This window comes from Podospora pseudopauciseta, chromosome 1 (genome assembly GCF_035222475.1).
Source record: "Podospora pseudopauciseta strain CBS 411.78 chromosome 1, whole genome shotgun sequence".
Lineage (NCBI taxonomy): Eukaryota > Fungi > Ascomycota > Sordariomycetes > Sordariales > Podosporaceae > Podospora > Podospora pseudopauciseta.
Window position 1 is genome coordinate 1,513,845 of NC_085892.1, and position 19,151 is coordinate 1,532,995.

Consider the following 19,151-nt stretch of genomic DNA (forward strand, 5'->3'; position numbering starts at 1 on the left):
CGAAAACTGAATACGACCCCTCACTTTGCTACAGTTCTTTATTCTTTCCTCCTCTCTCTCCGGTCTTCGGGCACGGCACACGCCATCAATTGAAGGATAGCCGTGGGAAACCGCTCTGATCCGAAGGGGCGTTGTGTTATTGGGATTGAGTGGATGAGATTTTGGGGTGTAGATTCAGCTTTTGACTTTTGGGTGTAGTAGGTAATTGGGGAGGTAGGGTGTTTATATGGGATTTGTTTCCTGCTTTCATGTTCTGGTTTATTCCCTGTTTTTGGGTCACTTACACCTTTGTCACAGCCTCACCACACAACCTTCTCACACAACCTTCTCCCAGCAACCCCCCCATCTCAAATACCGCCATTGAACCATCACCCAAACCAATTAACTCACACAATCCTCATACCAACCAGTCAGTCCTCAACTCAACCCAACCCGAAAATGAACGCCTCCTGCCAATGCGGCTCCATCCGCTTCAAAACCCCCCTCCCCAAACCCCTAGCCTTGTATATCTGCCACTGGTATTTCCTCTCCCATCCCCCCCCCCCCCTTTTTTTTTTTTTTTTTTTTTTTTTTTTTTTTTTTTTTTTTTTTTCTCTCTTGGTTTTCTAACATTAGCAAAACAGCATAGCCTGCCAAAGACAAACCTCCTCCGCCTTTGGCGTTTCGGCAATCTTCCCCCGCTTCTCCCTCCCCGCCAACCTCATCCAACCATCGCCCTCCTCACCAACATCATCCTCGGTCTCGTCATCAGGGAGTCCGCCAGCTGGATGTGAAGGGAGCGGGAGTAACCTGCTGTCAGTCTACTCACGCGCAACAACCAACGGGCAGACGCTGTACTGCTATTTTTGCAAGAGGTGCGGGACGAGGTTGGTGCATGATAGTCCTGTGAGTTTCCCTTTACCCCCAACAAAAAAACATGATATGGGTTTTACGGTTGCCTGCTACGAACGTGGCTGACAAACAATCAGAACAAAAACGTCGTTAGCGTCAAAGGGGGTTGCCTAGAGGGGTTGGATTGGAAGAGCGCGATTCACATTTGGTATGCCACCTTCCCTCGTAACATTCACAGTCGTAAGGGGCGGTATCTAACGGGAAGATTGCCATCTAGGACAAAATCAGCCATGGTGCCAATCCCAGAAGGCGTGGAATCCCACAAGGAGGACTGCAAGGACCCGGAAGAGTATGGTGTTTGTCAGGAGGAGTTGGATCAGCCGCCGGGGGGGAGTTTGTGAGTGATTTCGTTGACAGCAATAATCGGAAGCTGGAAATATAGGCCAGGAAAAAAAAGGGAATATGAATACACCGCTCGGTTCCAAGGTGAGGTCAAAAACAATACCAAAACTAAATGCCACGTCTGTTTAATACAACCCTGCAATGCTTCGTGCTCATGCTATGCTGCAATTATATGCCATGCTCACAGACAAAAAAAAATGCTGACTTAACAAAACACACTCAGCACCCCGACCCAGCCCTGTCTGTCTCTTATATATCAGCCATCCCAATCCTCCAAGCTACATAAATGATCGTCATCCCACCGTTCATTAAAAAAAGAAGAAAAAGTCATCCCACCCTACCATCCCATCGCCATTTCCTGTAATCCGCAAATCACATCAGCAACAACACAATTCCCAAAACCACCCCAAATTCAAAGGAACAAACACGGTTATCCATTACTGTGAACTCCCCCCATCCCCACTCCAAACCCCCTCCTTGCACAGCAGCGCCACCTTCTTGAAAAACCTCCGCCACTCTAGCGGGTCACCCTTCACCTTGACAAACCTAACCTCGTGCAGCACCACCTCCTGGCCCTCCTCGTCAGACATGCTCGTCATCAGCCTGTACTTGTCTACCAGCACCTCCCCGTGCAGGCTCTGGTTTCTCCCGTCCACCGTCTTCACCTTTAGCGTCGCCACGTGGTCCGACTCCGGGTTGACACTACCACCGATTTGAGCCGGTTGCGGCACGTTGAGCTGGTGAAGCGCGTCGCTGAGCATCTGCACGAGCAGCACCGGCGGCATGTGCGAGAAGAATCTTGTCAGCGAGTATGAGGGGATGATGTCCCTGAACTGGCGGGCGTGCTGGGTCAAGGACAATGGGATGCCTGGGATCTGCGAGAACTGGCTCATGGACGGATCATCCGACAGAGCGGAGAGGGCGGCCAGGGCCAGGTTTCGGTTGGGATGCCGGCTTGATGGCGGAGGAAGGATGGAAGCAGCATCGCGGGGAGCCAACGGTTGGGTCGAGGAGATGATGGCGTGAGTACCCAGTGTTCGGAGGGTTGGCCGTTCCCAATCGAAGGCTGCATCTGTGATGGGAGTTTCGGGTTGGGTGGCTGGGAGTTTGGTAGTCCACGAGCTGGAGGGCTGGGAATCGAGGTCCATTGCTTCTGGTTGGGAAGCACGCTGGGAGGGGGTTGGCTCTGCGCTGAGATCAATGCGTAGGGCGGCCAGCATTTTGGTGGCCAGAGCCAGAGGATCTGACACCTTGCCGTCGGCGGCGAGGAGGGGGTTGTGACGGGTGTACCATGGGTGCTGGCGAATTTGAGCGAAGCTAAATCGTCTCTGAGGTTCAATGTTCATCATGCCTCGGAGGAGGGATAATGTGTTGGGGGGAATCCTCTGCCATAGCTGATCTGTACTCCGCCCATGCGTCCGTACGTACTCTTGAAACTCCCAACTTCCAGTTGTTGGCTCGTCCCATGGTGTGTTGCCCACCAAAAGCACAAACAAAATGACGCCACAAGACCAGATGTCGACCAGATCCGCCGAGTATTTCTGCTGGTCAGGCGACCTCTTATCTGGCCTGGCACACTGCAGTACCTCAGGGGCGATGTATGGGGGGCTACCGCACATGGTGGCCGTCTGCTTCCGGACTCCCTTGTACTCAAACATGGTCGACATGCCAAAGTCGGCAATCTTGAGGTTGCCTGTGTCTGACAAAAGAATGTTCTCGGGTTTGAGGTCCCGGTGGGCTACCCCCTTGGAGTGCATGAAGCTGACACCAGCGATTAGTTGCAAGAAATACAGATGCGCAATGTCTTCCTGAACGCCGACGTCCGCCTCGATCTTGTCAAAAAGATCACCTCCTTCGGCAAACTCCATGGCGATCCATCTCCAGACGGCATCTTCGCCAGTAGCGAACCACTCGATGATGTTGGGGTGCTGGCCGATGTGAGAGTGCAATGACACCTCCATGGCGATTTGCTTGGCTGATATCCGCCCATGCTTGACAGCGTAACCCTTGTGGATCAGCTTGACAGCAAAGACTGGTGTTGGTGCATCCAGAGGAATCGCCTTTTTGATGCTGGTTGATCAGAGTCAGCTGGTGGGGTCCTACCCTGGTGTAAGTGAGATGGGTGCGGGAAGAAGAACTCACGATGCATATGCGCCCCTTCCTATCGTCTTGGAGATGATGCGGAAGGGCAAATCGTTTGGAAGCGGGTCTAATTGTGACTGTTGCATTTTTGAGAGCTGTTTTTAGTTGATGTGATCCGAAACTGATGTCCAAATTTATGGCGATGGAGGTGTCCCAGGCAGCATCGCGGGGTATCCCTTGAGCCAGAAGTGGTATTATTCAAAACAAAAGGCAGGGACGGAGGTATCAAAGAAAGAGTACAAAGATACAAGGCAGGTGAGGAAGGCTGAGTTCAATAACAAGCCGATAGTAAGCGGAAGTAAGTTGCACTCACCATTTTCTGAGTGCTGTTTGGATGAAATATGACGCGTCTTATAAAGTTCGCGTACCCGTGTAAAGTGTATTTGTATCTTGATGCGCTCAAAAGAGTGGAGCGGGCAAAATGTTTTGTCTGGGCACAGCAGCCAAAGGCACGCTCTGATTGGCTATGGCACAAGGGTTGCGCCCGGACCAGGCCGCTCTTGGCCGGCAGTGGTTGCTAGAGAGTCTCCAGCTTGTTACCTAGCGGGCTGGTGGGGGCAGGCAAAGTTGGGTCTTTCTTGTAAACATTCCTCTCGGGCTCTATGACCCTCAGACGCCGCTCCGCCAAAACTCCCGAGGCGCCTTCCATCTCTTTCCTGAAAGCAAACACCAACCTCTTGCACACCATTTGACATCATAAGCCCTCCAATTCCTACGAAGCTGACGCCCCCGCTGTTGCAGGTACGCAATCGACCTCTCTTCCAGACCAGCCTCTTCTGCATCGACCCGCTTGGGTATATTAACCTGGATCCTGTCGCAGCATACGCCGAAGACATTCTTTACTCTTACGCCCGTCTTTGTCGACATCATGTCTTACATGGATGACACCCAGAACTCAGCCCCTGGAAGCCTCCCAGCCAGCAAGGCCGCCACCGGTGCTACTACAAGCAAGAAGGTCAACGAGAATGCGACGAAGAGGTGAGCGTCGCGTGGGCGGTGTGGTGGAAGACTCATCATGGCTGACAACATGGGCCCGAAGACTGCAGAACGAGCTTATGCAAATGATGACCTCACCTGCCCCTGGCATCTCCGCGTTCCCCTCGGCCGACGGCAACCTGCTCTTCTGGCGCGCTACCATTGAAGGTCCCGAAGACACACCATATGCGGGCCTCAACCTCAAGCTCAGCTTCGAGTTCCCTGCCAACTATCCATACACGCCACCCACCGTACTTTTTATCACCCCCATTTACCACCCCAACGTCGACTTCTCCGGCCGCATCTGCCTCGACATTCTCAAGGACAAGTGGACGCCTGCCTACAACACTCAAACGGTGTTGCTGAGCTTGCAGTCTCTCTTGGGCGAACCGAACAAGTAAGACCATGTGTTCTGCCGATCTCTGGCAAGGAAATGTTTGAGATTGCTAACAGAAACAGCGCTTCCCCCCTCAACGGCGAGGCTGCCGAACTCTGGGACAAGGACCCAGCTCTTTTTAAGACCAAGGTCATGGACCGTCATAAGGATATTGAGGAGGACTGAATAGACAAACTAATCAATGAGTTTACGACACACGCATCTGCATTTTCTTTTTGCCTGGGGGAACGGAGTCTTAACGGCGTGTTTGCTGTTTGTTGTCAAGGTGGAAATCAACGGCGTACTTGGTTCCTGAAGTTAAGGATTGCATTCCAGGGGGGGGGGTTGGTACATGGATTTCTCGCATCGGCGCTGCCTGCTTGCAGAGTAACTCCTCAAGTACATCGAGCATTGTTTTTTTGCAACGGACATTGTCGTCCACGAGCGTATCACTTTGAGATATACACTCCAGCGTATCACTCTGAACAAAGGTTTCTTTCCCAACGCAAGCTCCAGCTCCAGCTCCTTCACATGTCGTTTGGGTTGGTTTGGTGAATTGGTTTTTTGGTATCGGAGGTGCCGTTTTTACGAACCCATCTATTCGTAATAGGAAGCTAGAAGCCATGCGTAACTCCGTAAAATCCCAATGCCGCCCTGAACCCGAACCACGGCCCGTCCTCAATCCCACTTTTTAATTGTTGCCGACAACCAAAATTTACTCCTCAACAACGACGGTGTGGAGGCCCTTGGGGTTCGTGACGTTGACGGCCTGGACGTAGCTGTAAAGCTTCTCCTTGGCGCCCTCCTCGTCGTTACGTTTCCGGGAGATGCGGACGCGGAGTCTGTAAGGAACGCCCTTGACACCCTGCTCCCAGACCTTCTTGTTCAGCTGGGGGTCGAGGCGGACATCGGTGGTGCCCTGTAACATGACATCTCAAGTCAGCTTTTCTGTCCTATGCCACCACACACACTTATCATCCGGAATCTCGAGCTGGGAAGGGCGAGTGGTTTCGTGTGCCGTGAACGGGAAGTCGTCGGGATAGTGGGAAGGTTTCTGCGATCGAACGTACCATGGCCTTGTAGGCAAACTCCTTGATCTCCTTGATCGCCTTGGGAGCCCGCTTCTTGAAGGTCACGCCGTGGAGCTATCCATCGAGTCAGCAATTCAATTCTTCCATCGACTATCGCCCTCGTTCGACTTGACATACGCGCTTGTGGAGGTGGATGGTGTACTCGCGAGCCACAACGTCGGCGATGGCCGAACGCTGGGTCTTTCCGGAGGGCTTGGTGGACGACATTCTGGTGGGAAGTGAGTTAGCCGCTGCACAGCGTCTCTGTTGGTTTCTGCAATGGCGAGCAGAAAATAAATCGAGTCGAATCGAGGGGGAAACTGCCAGCAATTACGTACTTCGGAGACGTGGGATCTCTTGCACTCGGAATCGGGTTGAGTGGTGTCGTGAGGTCGCGGGCTTTTGCTGGGTTCAATAAACCTACCTCTGGGGAATTTTGCACCTGGTTTTTCCGCGAATTCTGTCTGGTGCGCCGACCACTGGGCTCAAGGCACTCGCGTAACTGCCCTAAAGTGGAATGGCGCCTGTGCTCTTCCAGCCCCACCTTCACCTTTAGACCGCCAAGGTTCTGGCGGTCGGCAGCCCACTGGCAGACAGCTGCCTAGGTATCATCTCGGAATGGGCCAATCATGACTCCACAGCCAATCTCAAAAGATGAATTGGCGCTGGAAGCTTGAGTGGAAACTCCTGCTCATCAGACTCTCATGCGTGCAGGGGCAGCCGTGCGCCTTGGAAGCTCTTCATGCCAACTCCTGCGCCCGCCTGTTCCAGGTCTCAACGACATTCCATCATCGCCAGTCTTTGCGCGACCCGAGACTGTTCCCTGGTGCGCTGAGCGCACTTGTCACTCTTTTCGTACGCCCTCAGCAAATTCGTCCTAATTTTCCGCACTACCCCATCGACCGACCCCAGCTACCCCGGCGACACTTGAAAGTTACCACTCTACCCGAGCAACATCCTCAGCGACCCTCTCTGAAAAGTCAATTTACGCGGTCATCTCAAAACCGAGCTCTTCCAACTCTCCAACGTCAATTCACGAATCACACCCCGAACTAGCGACGCCTTTCCCCAGGACCACGCAAAGCTCCGTTTGTCGCTGCGATCATTCTTTGAATCATTTCCTGTCGACTTTATTAACGGCGAAGTCGACTGGTGAAAATGAACGACCCGATGGCATCAACACCCTCACCGGTGCCCGATTTGAATCGGAACCGACTACCCACCCTCTTCGAGGTCTTGAGTCGACGGACATTGCCCCCTGTCGATTTGTTCTCCTTTTATATTTATATGCGGGACCAGCAGCGCTCTGTCGACTATCTTGATTTCTGGTACATGAACTGGGGAGGGCGTTTGTAGCACGAGTATTGTTTGCTAACAAGGGATCATAGGCTTGATGTCGCCCAGCACATGTCCCTGTGCCGCCACTATGTTCGGGAGCTGCGCCGATCAGTTTTGGTAGGTACCCCAGATTTGGACAAGACATCCAAACGATCTTCGGCCATCTTGGAAGGCCTAGGTGACCTGAACCACTCGGCCGCTGGGCCGTCCATGTACGCGACGGAGAAGGAAAGAGATCAAGATGCTCAGATGTCAATGTTTTTGCGGGAAGATAGGAACCCCCACGATTCACCACACAGCAGCAATGGGAGACGCGCTCGGGCAAGCACCAACCTTAGCAGCACCCCTCGCGAACCTAATACCGACTCAAACTCTCCGGCTCACACAGTTGCCCGGCAAGATATCAGAGCTTCCGCCGAGAAGATCCTCTACACTTTCCTTCTTCCCGGTGCGGAACGCGAGATAACGCTCCCGGGTTCAATTACCCAGGATGTAACGACAGCGATCGAAGAGTTCGGGCGAGATGACCCAGAGGTTTTCGATGTGGCCAAGGACTACGTTTTCCAAGCGATGGAGCGAGATGCGTTCCCCGGCTTTCTTAGAATGAAGGCCCTTGGAAATCTTATCCCACCAACACTGATCATGAGACTCATCTTTGGCTTGGTCTCCATGTTTGGCGGTTTCTGGGCTGCGTTCATTTTGATATTCCTCAATAAGGACCGAATGACTCGCTGTTGGGTATGTATCACTCCTTTCTGCATGTACGGAGCTCAGCGCTAACACCCTTCAGCTCATCCTCCCCTTCACACTAGGCGTGTACTTTCTCGCCTCCTACCAGTACTCACTCGACCCAGTCCTTGCCCTTCTCGGGTTCAGCGAGTACACCCCCTTCAACTTCTCCAGAATACGAGAACCATATGTCCGAAAGCTCCTCGCCCGACGAGCCATCATGGTACTCGCCGTGACATTGCTCGTCGATGCCGCGTTATGTGTGCTGTTCATCCTGGTGCCCGGCAAACGACTCTGAATCCCGAGCGAGAAGAACGTTTCGGGAGCTTGACCAGGCTGGTTTCCATTCTCACTCTCGAAACCAAAGTACACGAAAAAACAGCATAGCGTAGCATCTTCGAAACCACCTTAATCCCACGGCCGCCAAAGCAACTCTTACGAGATATATTCCGTCCTAGGGTAATGGATTTAACGAGGCAGGAGCATTTTCTTTTTTCTCGTATTTTTCGTATTTTTTCTTCTTTTTACTGGCTTTTCCCTTTTTTTTATGACGAAGTTATGAGGTCCTGTAGCCAAACTAGGAAATACTAGTTTCAAAAATGGGTATTTTCTCCTCGGGAGTGCTTTTATTTTCTGATTTATGGAGGGGTATGGATGGCCACATCTGTAGTCTCTGTCGCTATTGTTGTTGTTTTTCATTTCATCACATTCATTTCACGTACCAGTTTTTTTTAAAGAGCAAATCATGTAACTTTTTACTACTAGGGCAACAACAAATGGGGGGATGAAAGGTGGGTTGGGGGTGGAATGGAAGGGGGAAAGGTGTTTAAGAGTAGGGGGGTATTCGGCGCTGGGCTGAATTTCAGGTGTTCAGGATAGTGAAACTTTGCATGCTTTTTTTTTTTTTTTTTTCCATATCTTCCTTTGCTTTGTTGAGAAACGGGGATGGGTGGTGGTTGTAATGTACGATTTTTAGAGAGGGTGGGGGATCGGATAGTAGCTGAAGAAAAAAAGATTTGAATACAGGATTGCTTGGTGATGAGATGTGACGGCCATGAGGCCCGACACAGGACGCCCATACCGCGGACGAGAAACAGAGATATCTGTTGCTCCGAGTCAAGGCCCTGATATCTATCTGATGGTGTCTTTCTCGCATTCTGCAACCCCTCCTTATGTTTCTGCTGCTTTTTCCTTCCCTCTTTCTCCTCTTAACTTTGAGTTCCTCTTGACCTTGCAGTCTGAGATTGTTTCCTTTTCAACACTTTGCTAGAGTGAGTTGAGACTCTTCTATATACAATCCACACGCAAAGAACCTAAAAAACTTGCTTGTATTTCAGGGCTTACTTCGTAACTAGACTGGTTCTCTTCACAACGGAATCTAAAGCTGATACGGAGCTACTCAGACCACGCATATCAACGTCACCGAACACCCCGGCGGCCATCCTTCTCCAAAACAGAAGACACATTGATTTGGTAGTATTGCTAGATCCACAACATCAAAAATCTTCTGCAAGAATGCGCATTACTACGCTTCCCGAATTTACCCCCGACAAGGCTGCCGATTTATGCCCACCTACCCTGCCGTTTCGACAATCTCACAATAACCAACACTACCACCCCCAACCCCAACATGAACCCAGCTGTCCTCTACTGACCAGCCCCATCTCTCGCCGCCATATCCTTCAATGAGTTCTCCACCGCCTGAGCAATCATATCCCACTCCTCCGTATCCGTCATCGACACGTCGCCCGACCCTCCTCCGCTCAGCTGTACCCCGGCCGGTGAATATCGAGCGCCTCCTGCAGGGAATCCGCCGCCGAGATCTGGTTGCCCTGGCCCCGCTTGATCTTCTCGTTGTGGTGCCGAAGGAAGTGTGCTGCTGCCGTCGGAGTCATCAGTCAGCATTCTCTTCAGAGAGTTGTTTGGATGATGATGATGAGAAGAAAATGTCTGGACATTGTGCGGGTTGTGATCGCCGTAGGCAGTAGTAGAAGCGTCCTGGGCGGCGTACTGGGGGGCAGCTTGAGAGTGGTAGTAGTTGTTCCCGGGGTTCCAGTTGAAAACTCCCCCAGCGCCACCACCGCCTCCAGCAGCCGGATAGCCATGTGGCTGTTGAGAGTCATGGAGAGACTTTTGTTTCTTGTGCTGCTGCCTGTTGCCGAGGTTTCCGCGACCATATCCAGATGTGTATCGGGGTGATGAGGAGAAGGAGGGGTAGAAACCTTTTTTGCCCTTGTCATTCTTGTTTCCAGTCTCCTGTTCCAGCAGCTTCTCTGTTGTCTCTTGCCAGGCCGCTTCTTGCGCGGCACGGCGGTCGGCGTCGGCGCGGAGCTGGTCCATTTGTGCCGAGAGGGAGCTCAGGGTGGAATCGCAACGATCAGCCCAGGCTTGGAGGCTGGAGAGGAGCCCGCCAATGGCGGTGGGGGCGACATCTCGGAGAGGAGCAACGCTGTTGATCTGGACGAGGGAAGCCTTGGGCTTGAGCTGGCCTTTGATGAGGTCGGCGTAGATGGAGCTGATTACAAGCTCCTCCAGAGATTGCCGGGTGGGCAGGTCGAGAGCTCTTTGGAGGGACGAGTAGCTCAAGGCCGGCTCGGTCCCATGGCCGTTGTTTTGGTTGGCGAGTGTCAGAAGAGACAGCTGACGGAGCTTCAGTCTCTGGGCATCGTTCAACTCGGGAAGACCTGCGGTGGACTTGTACGTTTCGTAGGTGCCATAACTAAAGATCTGGAGGAGTGTAAGGTGTGGGGCAAGCTCTGGATTCGAAGCAAGAGCTTGGATCTGAGGAGTCTGTAACAACTCGGTGAAGATGTATGTATTCGGGGCCGAAGTCGCGCGGGAGATGAGGTCGGCGGCAGCGCGCGGGGAGGTGGCCGACTTGGTGAGTGCCAAGAAGGGCTACACAATAGGTGAGCAGCGTGCGGGGTGGGATACCATCGATGTAAGCATGCCTATGGCGATGACGAAACGTACCTCGAGGGCATTGAGAGCTTTTGCCTGTTCCATCTTGGAAACTGTCTGAAGAACTCCAAGATCCTGCTTCAACCTGTCAAATCAGAAACACAGTCGGAGGTGGTGTTACTTGGGAATTCGGGAAAACGTTCAACAGATAATTCCTAACTCTTGGGGTGGTTGAGAGCTGGTGGTTGTAGCTGGAAGGCAGCCTTGCAGCTGCGAAGTCATGGTGGGGCTCAAACAGAGCTGTTGACAAACCTGGGGTAAGGCTGGGATTATGTTTGCGCTTGCCCCGCGCTGAACAAATGTGGCTTCCAGGTTGCACAACCACTGGCGTTTCGTGTTCCTGCATTACGAGCCCGCTCAGGATACGTAACCACGAATAACTCCGCAGAAACGCAACAGGAGACATGTACCAGTCGAGCCATTTTGCAATTGTTGTCGTGCCACTTCCATTGGGCTTCTAGAAGATGACCCACCGTTTTCTGACCTGAAGTTTAATGTGCAGGGGATTCATACCGCAAGGTTTGACCTGCTACAAGCGGGAGAACGTCCGGATCGAAGCGGATCTTATCGACAAGAGCAAGGGTTCTCGTGTCCACAGCTTCTGAATCCGCGACGTTGCCGAGAAGAGCGAGAAGAGCGCACAGTGCGCCTTGTCGCTTGGGTCTTTCCCAGGAACCTCGTGCCGTCTCTCTTGTACCCGCATGTGCGTCAATATTCGACCGAACATCACGTACTAGAGACTAACTGGCACAAGCTGCAGTTGATAAGACTATTGGATTTATTGCTTCCTACGGGGCGGGCGGTGGGTGTGACCATTCAGACCGCTCAAAATAGATTGCAAGCGGACTGCCGTCTTCGACACTGACCAAATGGTGGCCAAGTTTTAGACCCCGCGTCTGTAACTGTTCTCGATCTGGCAGGTTCTTTCTGACTGTGTTGTGTCCCCCTGATCTTGAGAGGATAAAGAATCGCGTGAGCATACCCGTATTTCGGCGTATTCATCCACCAAGGCATTCAGCGGGATGGAAAAGTCACCCGTCCTGCCGGACGCAGTGGGTGTTCCTGGCGGCGCGGCACATCCATGCCCACCCAGGCTACGAAGATCGAGAAACGTGCTCATTGTCACAGCCCGCACCTGAGCGGCTGGACACAGTACCAACTCGAATCCGGAGACAGATCGTCAAACCTGCGGTGCCTGTTTTCAGCCCACCCTCCACGTGCAGGGGATCCCAATATATGCTGTGTTTCCGTGTTGCTTGCGTCCATTCTAGCCAGAAGTTTGTAATACTTTCACTATAAAACAACCAATCTGGCCTCTGCGGCCTTGGAAACACTCGGCAGCTATCGCTAGCAGCACTTACAAGAACTAAACGCAGTTAGTCGCATAGTGCGCCAAACACTGTATCACCATCCAACAGGGGCCTCCTCTGGGGACCACTGGGGACCGTCAACGCTGACAAACTCGGATCCGACGCTGCCGCACTTTGCGATATCTGGCACTTTGCCTTCCTTTAACGCGCTCCTCTCCATTCACCAATCCTTCCATCTCATTTACCTTTGCCGTCGGGTACCGTTTCGTTTTTTTGCCTTGCCTTTCTTGTACATAAGCAGCCCGCCCATCTCCGCGAGGTGGCCTCGTTACCTATGCGTTATCTTTGAACGGTCAAAGCATTGTTTCACATCCACACTACTTTTCAAATGTTATAGCCTCCGAAGAAAACGAGTAAGACCGTGATCTCGGCGTCGCATTCGACCGGCCTGTTTCTCTCCAGAGTCGCAATCGATTTCCGAACTTCACCCTGGCCACCGAGTAGTTTTGTGGAGGAGGGAGGACGAGCACCTATCAACCTATTCACTACTCCAGTATTACACGATATCGGGTGCCACCACTACAATGGCCCCTCCTCAATCACAGTCGCTATCAGCGCCCCCCGCGCACATGGCTACTACGACACTGAAGGTTGAGGGCATGACGTGAGTAGTCATAGCGGTCCAAAACCGTAGTGCTGTGCTGGTCTCTAACTGTCTCCGTAGCTGTGGCGCATGCACCTCAGCCGTTGAAGCGGGCTTCAAAGGTGTCGATGGAGTAGGAAATGTGTCGGTCAGTCTGGTCATGGAAAGAGCGGTGGTTATGCACGACCCCCAAAGAATATCCGCCGAACAAATACGAGAAATCATCGAAGACCGAGGATTCGATGCCGAAGTACTATCTACAGACCTCCCGTCGCCGGTTGCGCCGCGCAACTCGTTTGGCGTATTTCCTACGGACGATGGCCCGGCTATGATGGTCACAACGGTCAAGATCGAAGGGATGACGTGCGGCGCTTGTACATCTGCGATCGAAGGCGGGTTCAAGGACGTCTCCGGGGTAAAACACTTTAGCATCTCGTTGCTGTCAGAAAGGGCAGTGATTGAGCATGACCCGGCGCTTTTGGCTGCTGAGGCGATTTGCGGGATCATTGAGGACAGGGGGTTCGATGCCGAGGTGTTGGAAAGTACGGAAAAGCAACAAGAGGCGGATGCGCTGGTGGACTCGGGCAAAACATCATCAACAGCCGCCACCACGACGGTTGCGATCGAGGGCATGACTTGCGGAGCGTGTACCTCGGCCGTGGAGGAAGGGTTCAAAAATCTGGACGGAATTCTGCGCTTCAACATCAGTCTGCTTGCGGAACGGGCAGTGATCACCCACGACCCAATAAAAATTCCAGCGGACAAGATCGCCGAGATCATTGAAGACAGGGGGTTTGACGCCAAGATTCTGTCAACGGTTTTCGAGTCTTCGGATTCATCAAGTGGAGGCTCATCAACCGCCCAGCTCAAAATTTATGGGAACTTGGACGCTGCGGCTGCCCAGGGGCTTGAGGAGAAGCTGTTGGCGCTGCCTGGCGTCAGCAGCGCAAAGCTTGCTCCGAGTTCATCTAGACTAACGGTTGTGCATAAGCCAAACGTCACAGGCTTGCGCGTGATCGTGGAAGCTGTCGAAAACACGGGTTTCAACGCCCTGGTAGCTGACAACGACGACAACAATGCGCAGCTGGAATCACTCGCCAAGACCAAGGAGATCAACGAGTGGAGGCGCGATTTTAGGATCTCTCTATCGTTTGCAATACCAGTGTTCATCATCAGCATGATTCTACCCATGTGTGGGCCCCTGGACTTTGGGTCTATCAGGCTCATCCCGGGTCTCTATCTCGGCGACGTCATCTGCCTGGGTCTCACGGTGCCTGTTCAGTTTGGCATCGGCAAGCGATTCTACAAGTCAGCGTACAAGTCTATGAAGCATGGCTCACCCACTATGGACGTGTTGGTCGTTCTGGGTACATCCTGCGCCTTCTTCTTTAGTGTCATGGCCATGTTGGTTTCGATCCTCATGCCTCCACACACTAGGCCAGCCACCATCTACGACACCAGTACCATGCTTATCACTTTCATCACACTTGGTCGCTTCCTGGAGAACCGCGCAAAGGGTCAGACTTCCAAGGCTCTGTCCCGGCTGATGTCGCTGGCGCCATCTATGGCCACCATTTACGCTGACCCCATCGCTGCGGAAAAGGCTGCTGAAGGGTGGAACAAGGAAACATCTGCTGGTGACGCAAACCAGCCCCTGGATGGTTCTGCCGCTGAAGAAAAGGTCATTCCTACTGAGCTTATTCAAGTGGGAGACATTGTCATTCTCCGACCTGGTGACAAGATCCCCGCAGACGGTACCCTGGTCAGGGGTGAGACCTATGTTGACGAAAGCATGGTCACCGGCGAGGCGATGCCTGTGCAAAAGACCAAGGGCAGCAACGTGATCGGTGGAACCGTCAACGGCCATGGGCGTGTCGATATTCGCGTCACCAGGGCCGGCCGTGACACCCAGCTCAGTCAAATCGTCAAGCTTGTCCAGGACGCGCAGACCAGCCGCGCTCCTATCCAGCGCTTGGCTGATCTCCTTGCTGGTTACTTTGTTCCTAGCATTCTGTTCCTTGGTCTCATGACGTTCCTCGTCTGGATGATCCTCAGTCATGTCTTGTCCCACCCGCCTCAAATCTTCCTGGAGGAGGCCAGCGGCGGCAAAATCATGGTCTGTGTCAAGCTCTGCATCTCGGTTATCGTCTTTGCCTGCCCTTGCGCCCTCGGCCTTGCCACTCCCACCGCCGTCATGGTCGGAACCGGCATTGGCGCTGAGAACGGCATTCTCGTTAAGGGCGGCGCGGCTCTCGAGACCACCACCAAGATTACCCAGGTTGTTCTTGACAAGACGGGTACCCTTACCTACGGCAAGATGAGCGTGGCCAAGACGACCATCGTCTCCGCATGGGAAAACAATCAATCCCTCCGCCGTCTCTGGTGGACCATTGTTGGTCTTGCCGAGATGGGCTCCGAGCACCCAGTAGGCAAAGCCGTCTTGGGCGCCTGCCGCACCGAACTCGGTCTCGGACCCGAGGGCACAATCGAGGGCAGCGTCGGTGACTTCACAGCAGCTGTTGGGAAGGGCATCAGCGCGTTCGTCGAGCCGGCCGTCGGTGGAGAAAGAAAACGGTATCAAGTCCTCGTGGGCAACGTGAAGTTCTTGAGAGAAAACAACGTTGATGTCCCCGAGTCGGCTGTTGAAGCCTCGGAGAAGATCAACACCGCAGCCAACTCTTCCTCCTCTTCCTCCCCTTCCTCACCCGCCCCCGTCCGTAAAGCTCAAGCAGGCACAACCAACATCTTCATCTCTATCAACGGCTCCTACTCTGGCCACTTGTGCCTTTCCGACACCATCAAGGAAAACGCCGCCGCCGCCATCGCAGTCCTCCACCGCATGGGTGTCAAAACCGCCATGGTAACCGGCGACCAGCGCCCCACCGCCCTTGCTGTCGCAGCCGCGGTTGGGATCCCCCCCGCGGACGTCTACGCTGGCGTGTCACCCGATCAGAAGCAAGAAATCATCAGACAGATTCAGGATTCAGGGGAGGTGGTCGCCATGGTGGGAGACGGCATCAACGACTCGCCTGCTCTTGCCACGGCGGACGTCGGCATCGCCATGGCTTCTGGTACGGACGTGGCGATGGAAGCGGCCGATGTGGTCCTCATGCGGCCCAACGACCTGATGGACATCCCTGCTGCTTTGCACCTTGCGAGAACGATCTTTAGGAGGATCAAGATGAATTTGTTGTGGGCGTGCATGTACAATGCTGTTGGATTGCCGTTTGCGATGGGGTTGTTTTTGCCGCTGGGGTGGCATCTGCACCCTATGGCTGCGGGGGCTGCGATGGCGGGGAGCAGTGTTAGTGTGGTGGTTAGTTCGCTGTTTTTGAAGTTTTGGAAGCGGCCGAGGTGGATGGAGGAGGGTGGGCTCAAGCCGAAGGGGGTAGTGGAGAGGATGGGTGATGGGATTGTGAGTGGGATGGAGGGGTTGTTGGGAGTTTTCATGGGGAGGAAGGGGGCTAGAGGGGAGGGGTATGTGCCGTTGGATGATTTGGAGAATGGGGGGCGGTAGGGTATGAGAGGGAAGGGTTGATGTTTGATAGGTACCTTACTGGGCATAAGGGAGGGGTGTTGGCATACAGGAGGTTTAGTTTTCCCTTGCTTCCCTGTGTTTTGTTCTGTTGTCCTTTGGTTTTGATAGTGAGAGGTAGAAATGTTGTTGCTGAATTCCCTTTTTTTTTTTTTTTTTTTTTTTTTTTTCTTTGTTTATGGTATTTTGTTCATTTGCTTTGGTTTTGAGACGTGGTGCCGTATTTATATACCCTCTTTTTGAACGTTGAGCAATGCTCGTCTGTGGTCCTGTCGTGTATTTGCTCGAATCGATGTTAAAGTATCGTTGTCTCGTTCGAGCAGTTGCGATAGTCTTCGAGAAAGGAACCAACCTATTTAAATAACATTAACGGGAGCGGTGACGGTAAAGAGTGATCCTTTCTCGGAAATAAACCAGAGGACAAGACTGCAAAACCAAGTACAGGAGCAACAGTGACAGGTGTGACGAGTTTTAAGAACACGCAACCTGTTCAGATAGGAAAGACAAGTGTGCCGTCATCCCCACCCTCCCTGCAGTTCAGCATGCCTCGTGTGCAAAGGATTTGACACAGTGGCGTCTTTAGAGCTGGGTGGTGGGTATGGGGAAGTGGAATGCGGTTATCTGTTGTTACGTCTGTGGCTGATGGCCTAACGACTCGACAGTAACCCATGGGCAAAGGCAAATATAGGAGAGAACTCCTGGCACTCAGAGGGCAACAGTAAAGATAGCTATCAGGGTATACACACGAGATATTATATGTAACAGTGATACATGCCAGCCATACATAAGCCCTAGCTAAACCGCTTCCACGTGACAACCGTCCGGAGAACTATTCGACGCAAAGATGGCTTTTGTGTGTGCCTGATGAGCCAATATAACAATGACCTCCATTGCAGGAACCGCGAGAAAGAAATAAAAATAACGACACGAAAGCGAAAAACAAACAGCAACCAGATTCCCATCGCAAAACTAAACAACCTACCCACCCACCCTTTTACAAACTGTGAGACAACCCAACGCCATATCGACTATGCCTTGGCAGATCTCCCCCTCCTCCCCGGCCGCCCAACGGGCTTTTTTGCCGGCGCAACCTTCTTTACGGCCTTCGCCTTGCCCCTACCCTTAGCAGGGGCCGCCTTCTTTTCGGCTGCTGGCTTCTCCGCCTTCTCCTTCTTGGGCGCTGATACCTTGACGGCAGCATCCGCAGCCTTGGTCTTCTTTTGGCTCTTCTCAAACTCACGGACTAATTCTTCGGCTCCCTTGAGGTTAGACCTGGGCTCCCAGGTGTTTTCACTTTCGGGATAGCCCTTCCACTTAACGAGGAACTTGTGAGCCTTGGTCTTGTCGTCGATTCCCGAGTCACGGATGGCTTCGACTTCGTAAACCTCTTCAGAGGCGACGCCATTAACAGATGTGTCCTTCTTGGGACGACCGCCCTTGTTCTTGGGCTTAGCGGTGGCCTTCTCCTTCTTTTCAGTAGAGGGCTGTGACAATATATACACGTAGGAGGCATTACTTACAGTGGGTCCCTTGGGACGACCACGAGTAGGCTTCTTAGCAGCCTTAAGTGAGAGTCGCGCACTGGCGGCCTTGCCTGCAGTACGGGCAGGCCTTCCGGCACGACCACGCTTTGCCGCTGGTGTCGCTTCAACTTCAGCTTCAGCTTCAGGAGACGTCTCCTCGGCCTCGGTCTCGATCTCTTCAGCCTTGCGCTTGCGGCCTGTGCTGCGGCTGGCGCTCTTAGGACCCGCACTGTTCTTAGCAGATTTGGGCGTAGCAGAAGACTTGCCAACGCTCTTGGTTGAACGAGGAGTCTTCGCAGCCGGTGTTGACTTGGCGGGCGTCTCGGAAGAAGTCCCAGTAGAGGATCTCAAAGGGCGGCCCCGCTTTTTCGACGAGGAAGGCGCGAGTTTATCATCGAAAAGACCGGCACCCAAGCCCATATCGGCTTCTGGAAGGGCGGGCGGCATGTTGAACTGCTCGTTTATGATGAGATCCTCTTCTTCATGAAGGTTGACCACAGTCGGGCCAGCACCACCGGCGAAATCGAGAGCGATTGAGCTCTCTCTTGAGTATGAAGCCTCAACAGACCTGCAATGCGAGTTAATAATTGGGTCAAAATATAAAACAATTAAACATGAGACGGACAAGTGAAGGTGGGTGAGTGAGTGAGTGACGAGGTTTGGACCGCCAAAGGAGCGACTTGTGAAAGTAGTGAAAATTGCGTGGACTTGCCAAAGTCGCGTCGTGATTTGGGGGGAAAGAGAGGAGTGGCAGGGTTGTGGGTGCTTGTCGCGAGCTGCTTGTACCAAAACCCAGCGGGAAACTGAGAGAAGGGTTTATAGGTGAGATGCCTGGTCACTTACTCTTGCAAGTCGCTTTGGATCAATTGGAGAGGAGCATCCTCCATGTAGTCATCCACGAACGGCATTGTGACAGCTGTCTAGTGATGGCTTATGGTGATGGGCTATTCTGCGCTTCGTCGCGAGTTGGAAGACAGGCGGCCTTGTAAGTGAAAGTGAAAGTGAGCGCGTCGCGAACAAAAAGGCGCTGTGAGAGGGTGTCAGTAAAATGAGCCAAAAATCATAAAAATCGCAGAAAAATTTTCCGATATGAATCATACCTCGTAGATGAAGAAAATTCAACAATTTCTTCGACTTTCGCGATGCGGCGGCGCGTTGCATGGTCTGGAGAATGGTATGATGTAAACACGTTGTTTGGGGTTCGGGTAAGAGGTTGCAAAGTTCCCGGGTTGCGGTTGGCTTTGTTTGCCGTATTAGGTAAGGTTAATTAATTTCTTATTAGCAGTTGCCATGCCTACAAGGGCCAAGAGTAATAG

At 52.8% G+C, this 19,151-nt stretch overlaps 8 protein-coding genes across 8 annotated transcripts; 4 read left to right on the forward strand and 4 right to left on the reverse strand.

The window, feature by feature from the left end:
* Positions 1 to 438: 438 nt before the first annotated feature.
* QC763_103945 (uncharacterized protein) lies at positions 439 to 1,375 on the forward strand (the record flags this gene model as incomplete). The annotated part of the gene is made up of 4 exons (XM_062906967.1): positions 439 to 518; positions 624 to 885; positions 969 to 1,039; positions 1,109 to 1,375. 4 exons carry the CDS (start codon positions 439 to 441, stop codon positions 1,230 to 1,232), a joined length of 537 nt encoding a protein of 178 aa, XP_062769867.1. The 3' UTR covers positions 1,233 to 1,375.
* Positions 1,333 to 4,713, reverse strand: chk1 (Chk1 protein kinase). The gene is made up of 3 exons (XM_062906968.1): positions 3,689 to 4,713; positions 3,376 to 3,452; positions 1,333 to 3,303 (listed from the first exon to the last, which is right to left on the reverse strand). The coding sequence occupies exons 1-3, from the start codon at positions 3,689 to 3,691 to the stop codon at positions 1,671 to 1,673; spliced, it is 1,713 nt and encodes a 570-aa protein (XP_062769868.1). The 5' UTR covers positions 3,692 to 4,713; the 3' UTR covers positions 1,333 to 1,670.
* Positions 3,573 to 5,235, forward strand: UBC11 (Ubiquitin-conjugating enzyme E2 11). The gene is made up of 3 exons (XM_062906969.1): positions 3,573 to 4,353; positions 4,415 to 4,747; positions 4,810 to 5,235. Exons 1-3 carry the CDS (start codon positions 4,244 to 4,246, stop codon positions 4,910 to 4,912), a joined length of 546 nt encoding a protein of 181 aa, XP_062769869.1. The 5' UTR covers positions 3,573 to 4,243; the 3' UTR covers positions 4,913 to 5,235.
* On the reverse strand, positions 5,028 to 6,485 carry RPL31B (60S ribosomal protein L31B). Its single transcript, XM_062906970.1, has 4 exons — positions 6,135 to 6,485; positions 5,935 to 6,025; positions 5,797 to 5,871; positions 5,028 to 5,645 (listed from the first exon to the last, which is right to left on the reverse strand). The coding sequence occupies exons 2-4, from the start codon at positions 6,022 to 6,024 to the stop codon at positions 5,442 to 5,444; spliced, it is 369 nt and encodes a 122-aa protein (XP_062769870.1). The 5' UTR covers position 6,025; positions 6,135 to 6,485; the 3' UTR covers positions 5,028 to 5,441.
* Positions 5,944 to 8,661, forward strand: RAX1 (Bud site selection protein, Revert to axial protein 1). The gene is made up of 3 exons (XM_062906971.1): positions 5,944 to 7,124; positions 7,185 to 7,872; positions 7,925 to 8,661. The coding sequence occupies exons 1-3, from the start codon at positions 6,955 to 6,957 to the stop codon at positions 8,159 to 8,161; spliced, it is 1,095 nt and encodes a 364-aa protein (XP_062769871.1). The 5' UTR covers positions 5,944 to 6,954; the 3' UTR covers positions 8,162 to 8,661.
* A 523-nt stretch (positions 8,662 to 9,184) lies between these two features.
* QC763_103990 (uncharacterized protein) lies at positions 9,185 to 11,350 on the reverse strand. Its single transcript, XM_062906972.1, has 2 exons — positions 10,837 to 11,350; positions 9,185 to 10,761 (listed from the first exon to the last, which is right to left on the reverse strand). The coding sequence occupies exons 1-2, from the start codon at positions 10,867 to 10,869 to the stop codon at positions 9,511 to 9,513; spliced, it is 1,284 nt and encodes a 427-aa protein (XP_062769872.1). The 5' UTR covers positions 10,870 to 11,350; the 3' UTR covers positions 9,185 to 9,510.
* A 759-nt stretch (positions 11,351 to 12,109) lies between these two features.
* Positions 12,110 to 16,660, forward strand: CCC2 (Cu(2+)-transporting P-type ATPase). Its single transcript, XM_062906973.1, has 2 exons — positions 12,110 to 12,798; positions 12,859 to 16,660. The coding sequence occupies exons 1-2, from the start codon at positions 12,719 to 12,721 to the stop codon at positions 16,292 to 16,294; spliced, it is 3,516 nt and encodes a 1,171-aa protein (XP_062769873.1). The 5' UTR covers positions 12,110 to 12,718; the 3' UTR covers positions 16,295 to 16,660.
* A 337-nt stretch (positions 16,661 to 16,997) lies between these two features.
* On the reverse strand, positions 16,998 to 19,049 carry QC763_104010 (uncharacterized protein). The gene is made up of 4 exons (XM_062906974.1): positions 18,936 to 19,049; positions 18,679 to 18,862; positions 17,833 to 18,403; positions 16,998 to 17,772 (listed from the first exon to the last, which is right to left on the reverse strand). Exons 2-4 carry the CDS (start codon positions 18,741 to 18,743, stop codon positions 17,341 to 17,343), a joined length of 1,068 nt encoding a protein of 355 aa, XP_062769874.1. The 5' UTR covers positions 18,744 to 18,862; positions 18,936 to 19,049; the 3' UTR covers positions 16,998 to 17,340.
* Positions 19,050 to 19,151: the final 102 nt, after the last annotated feature.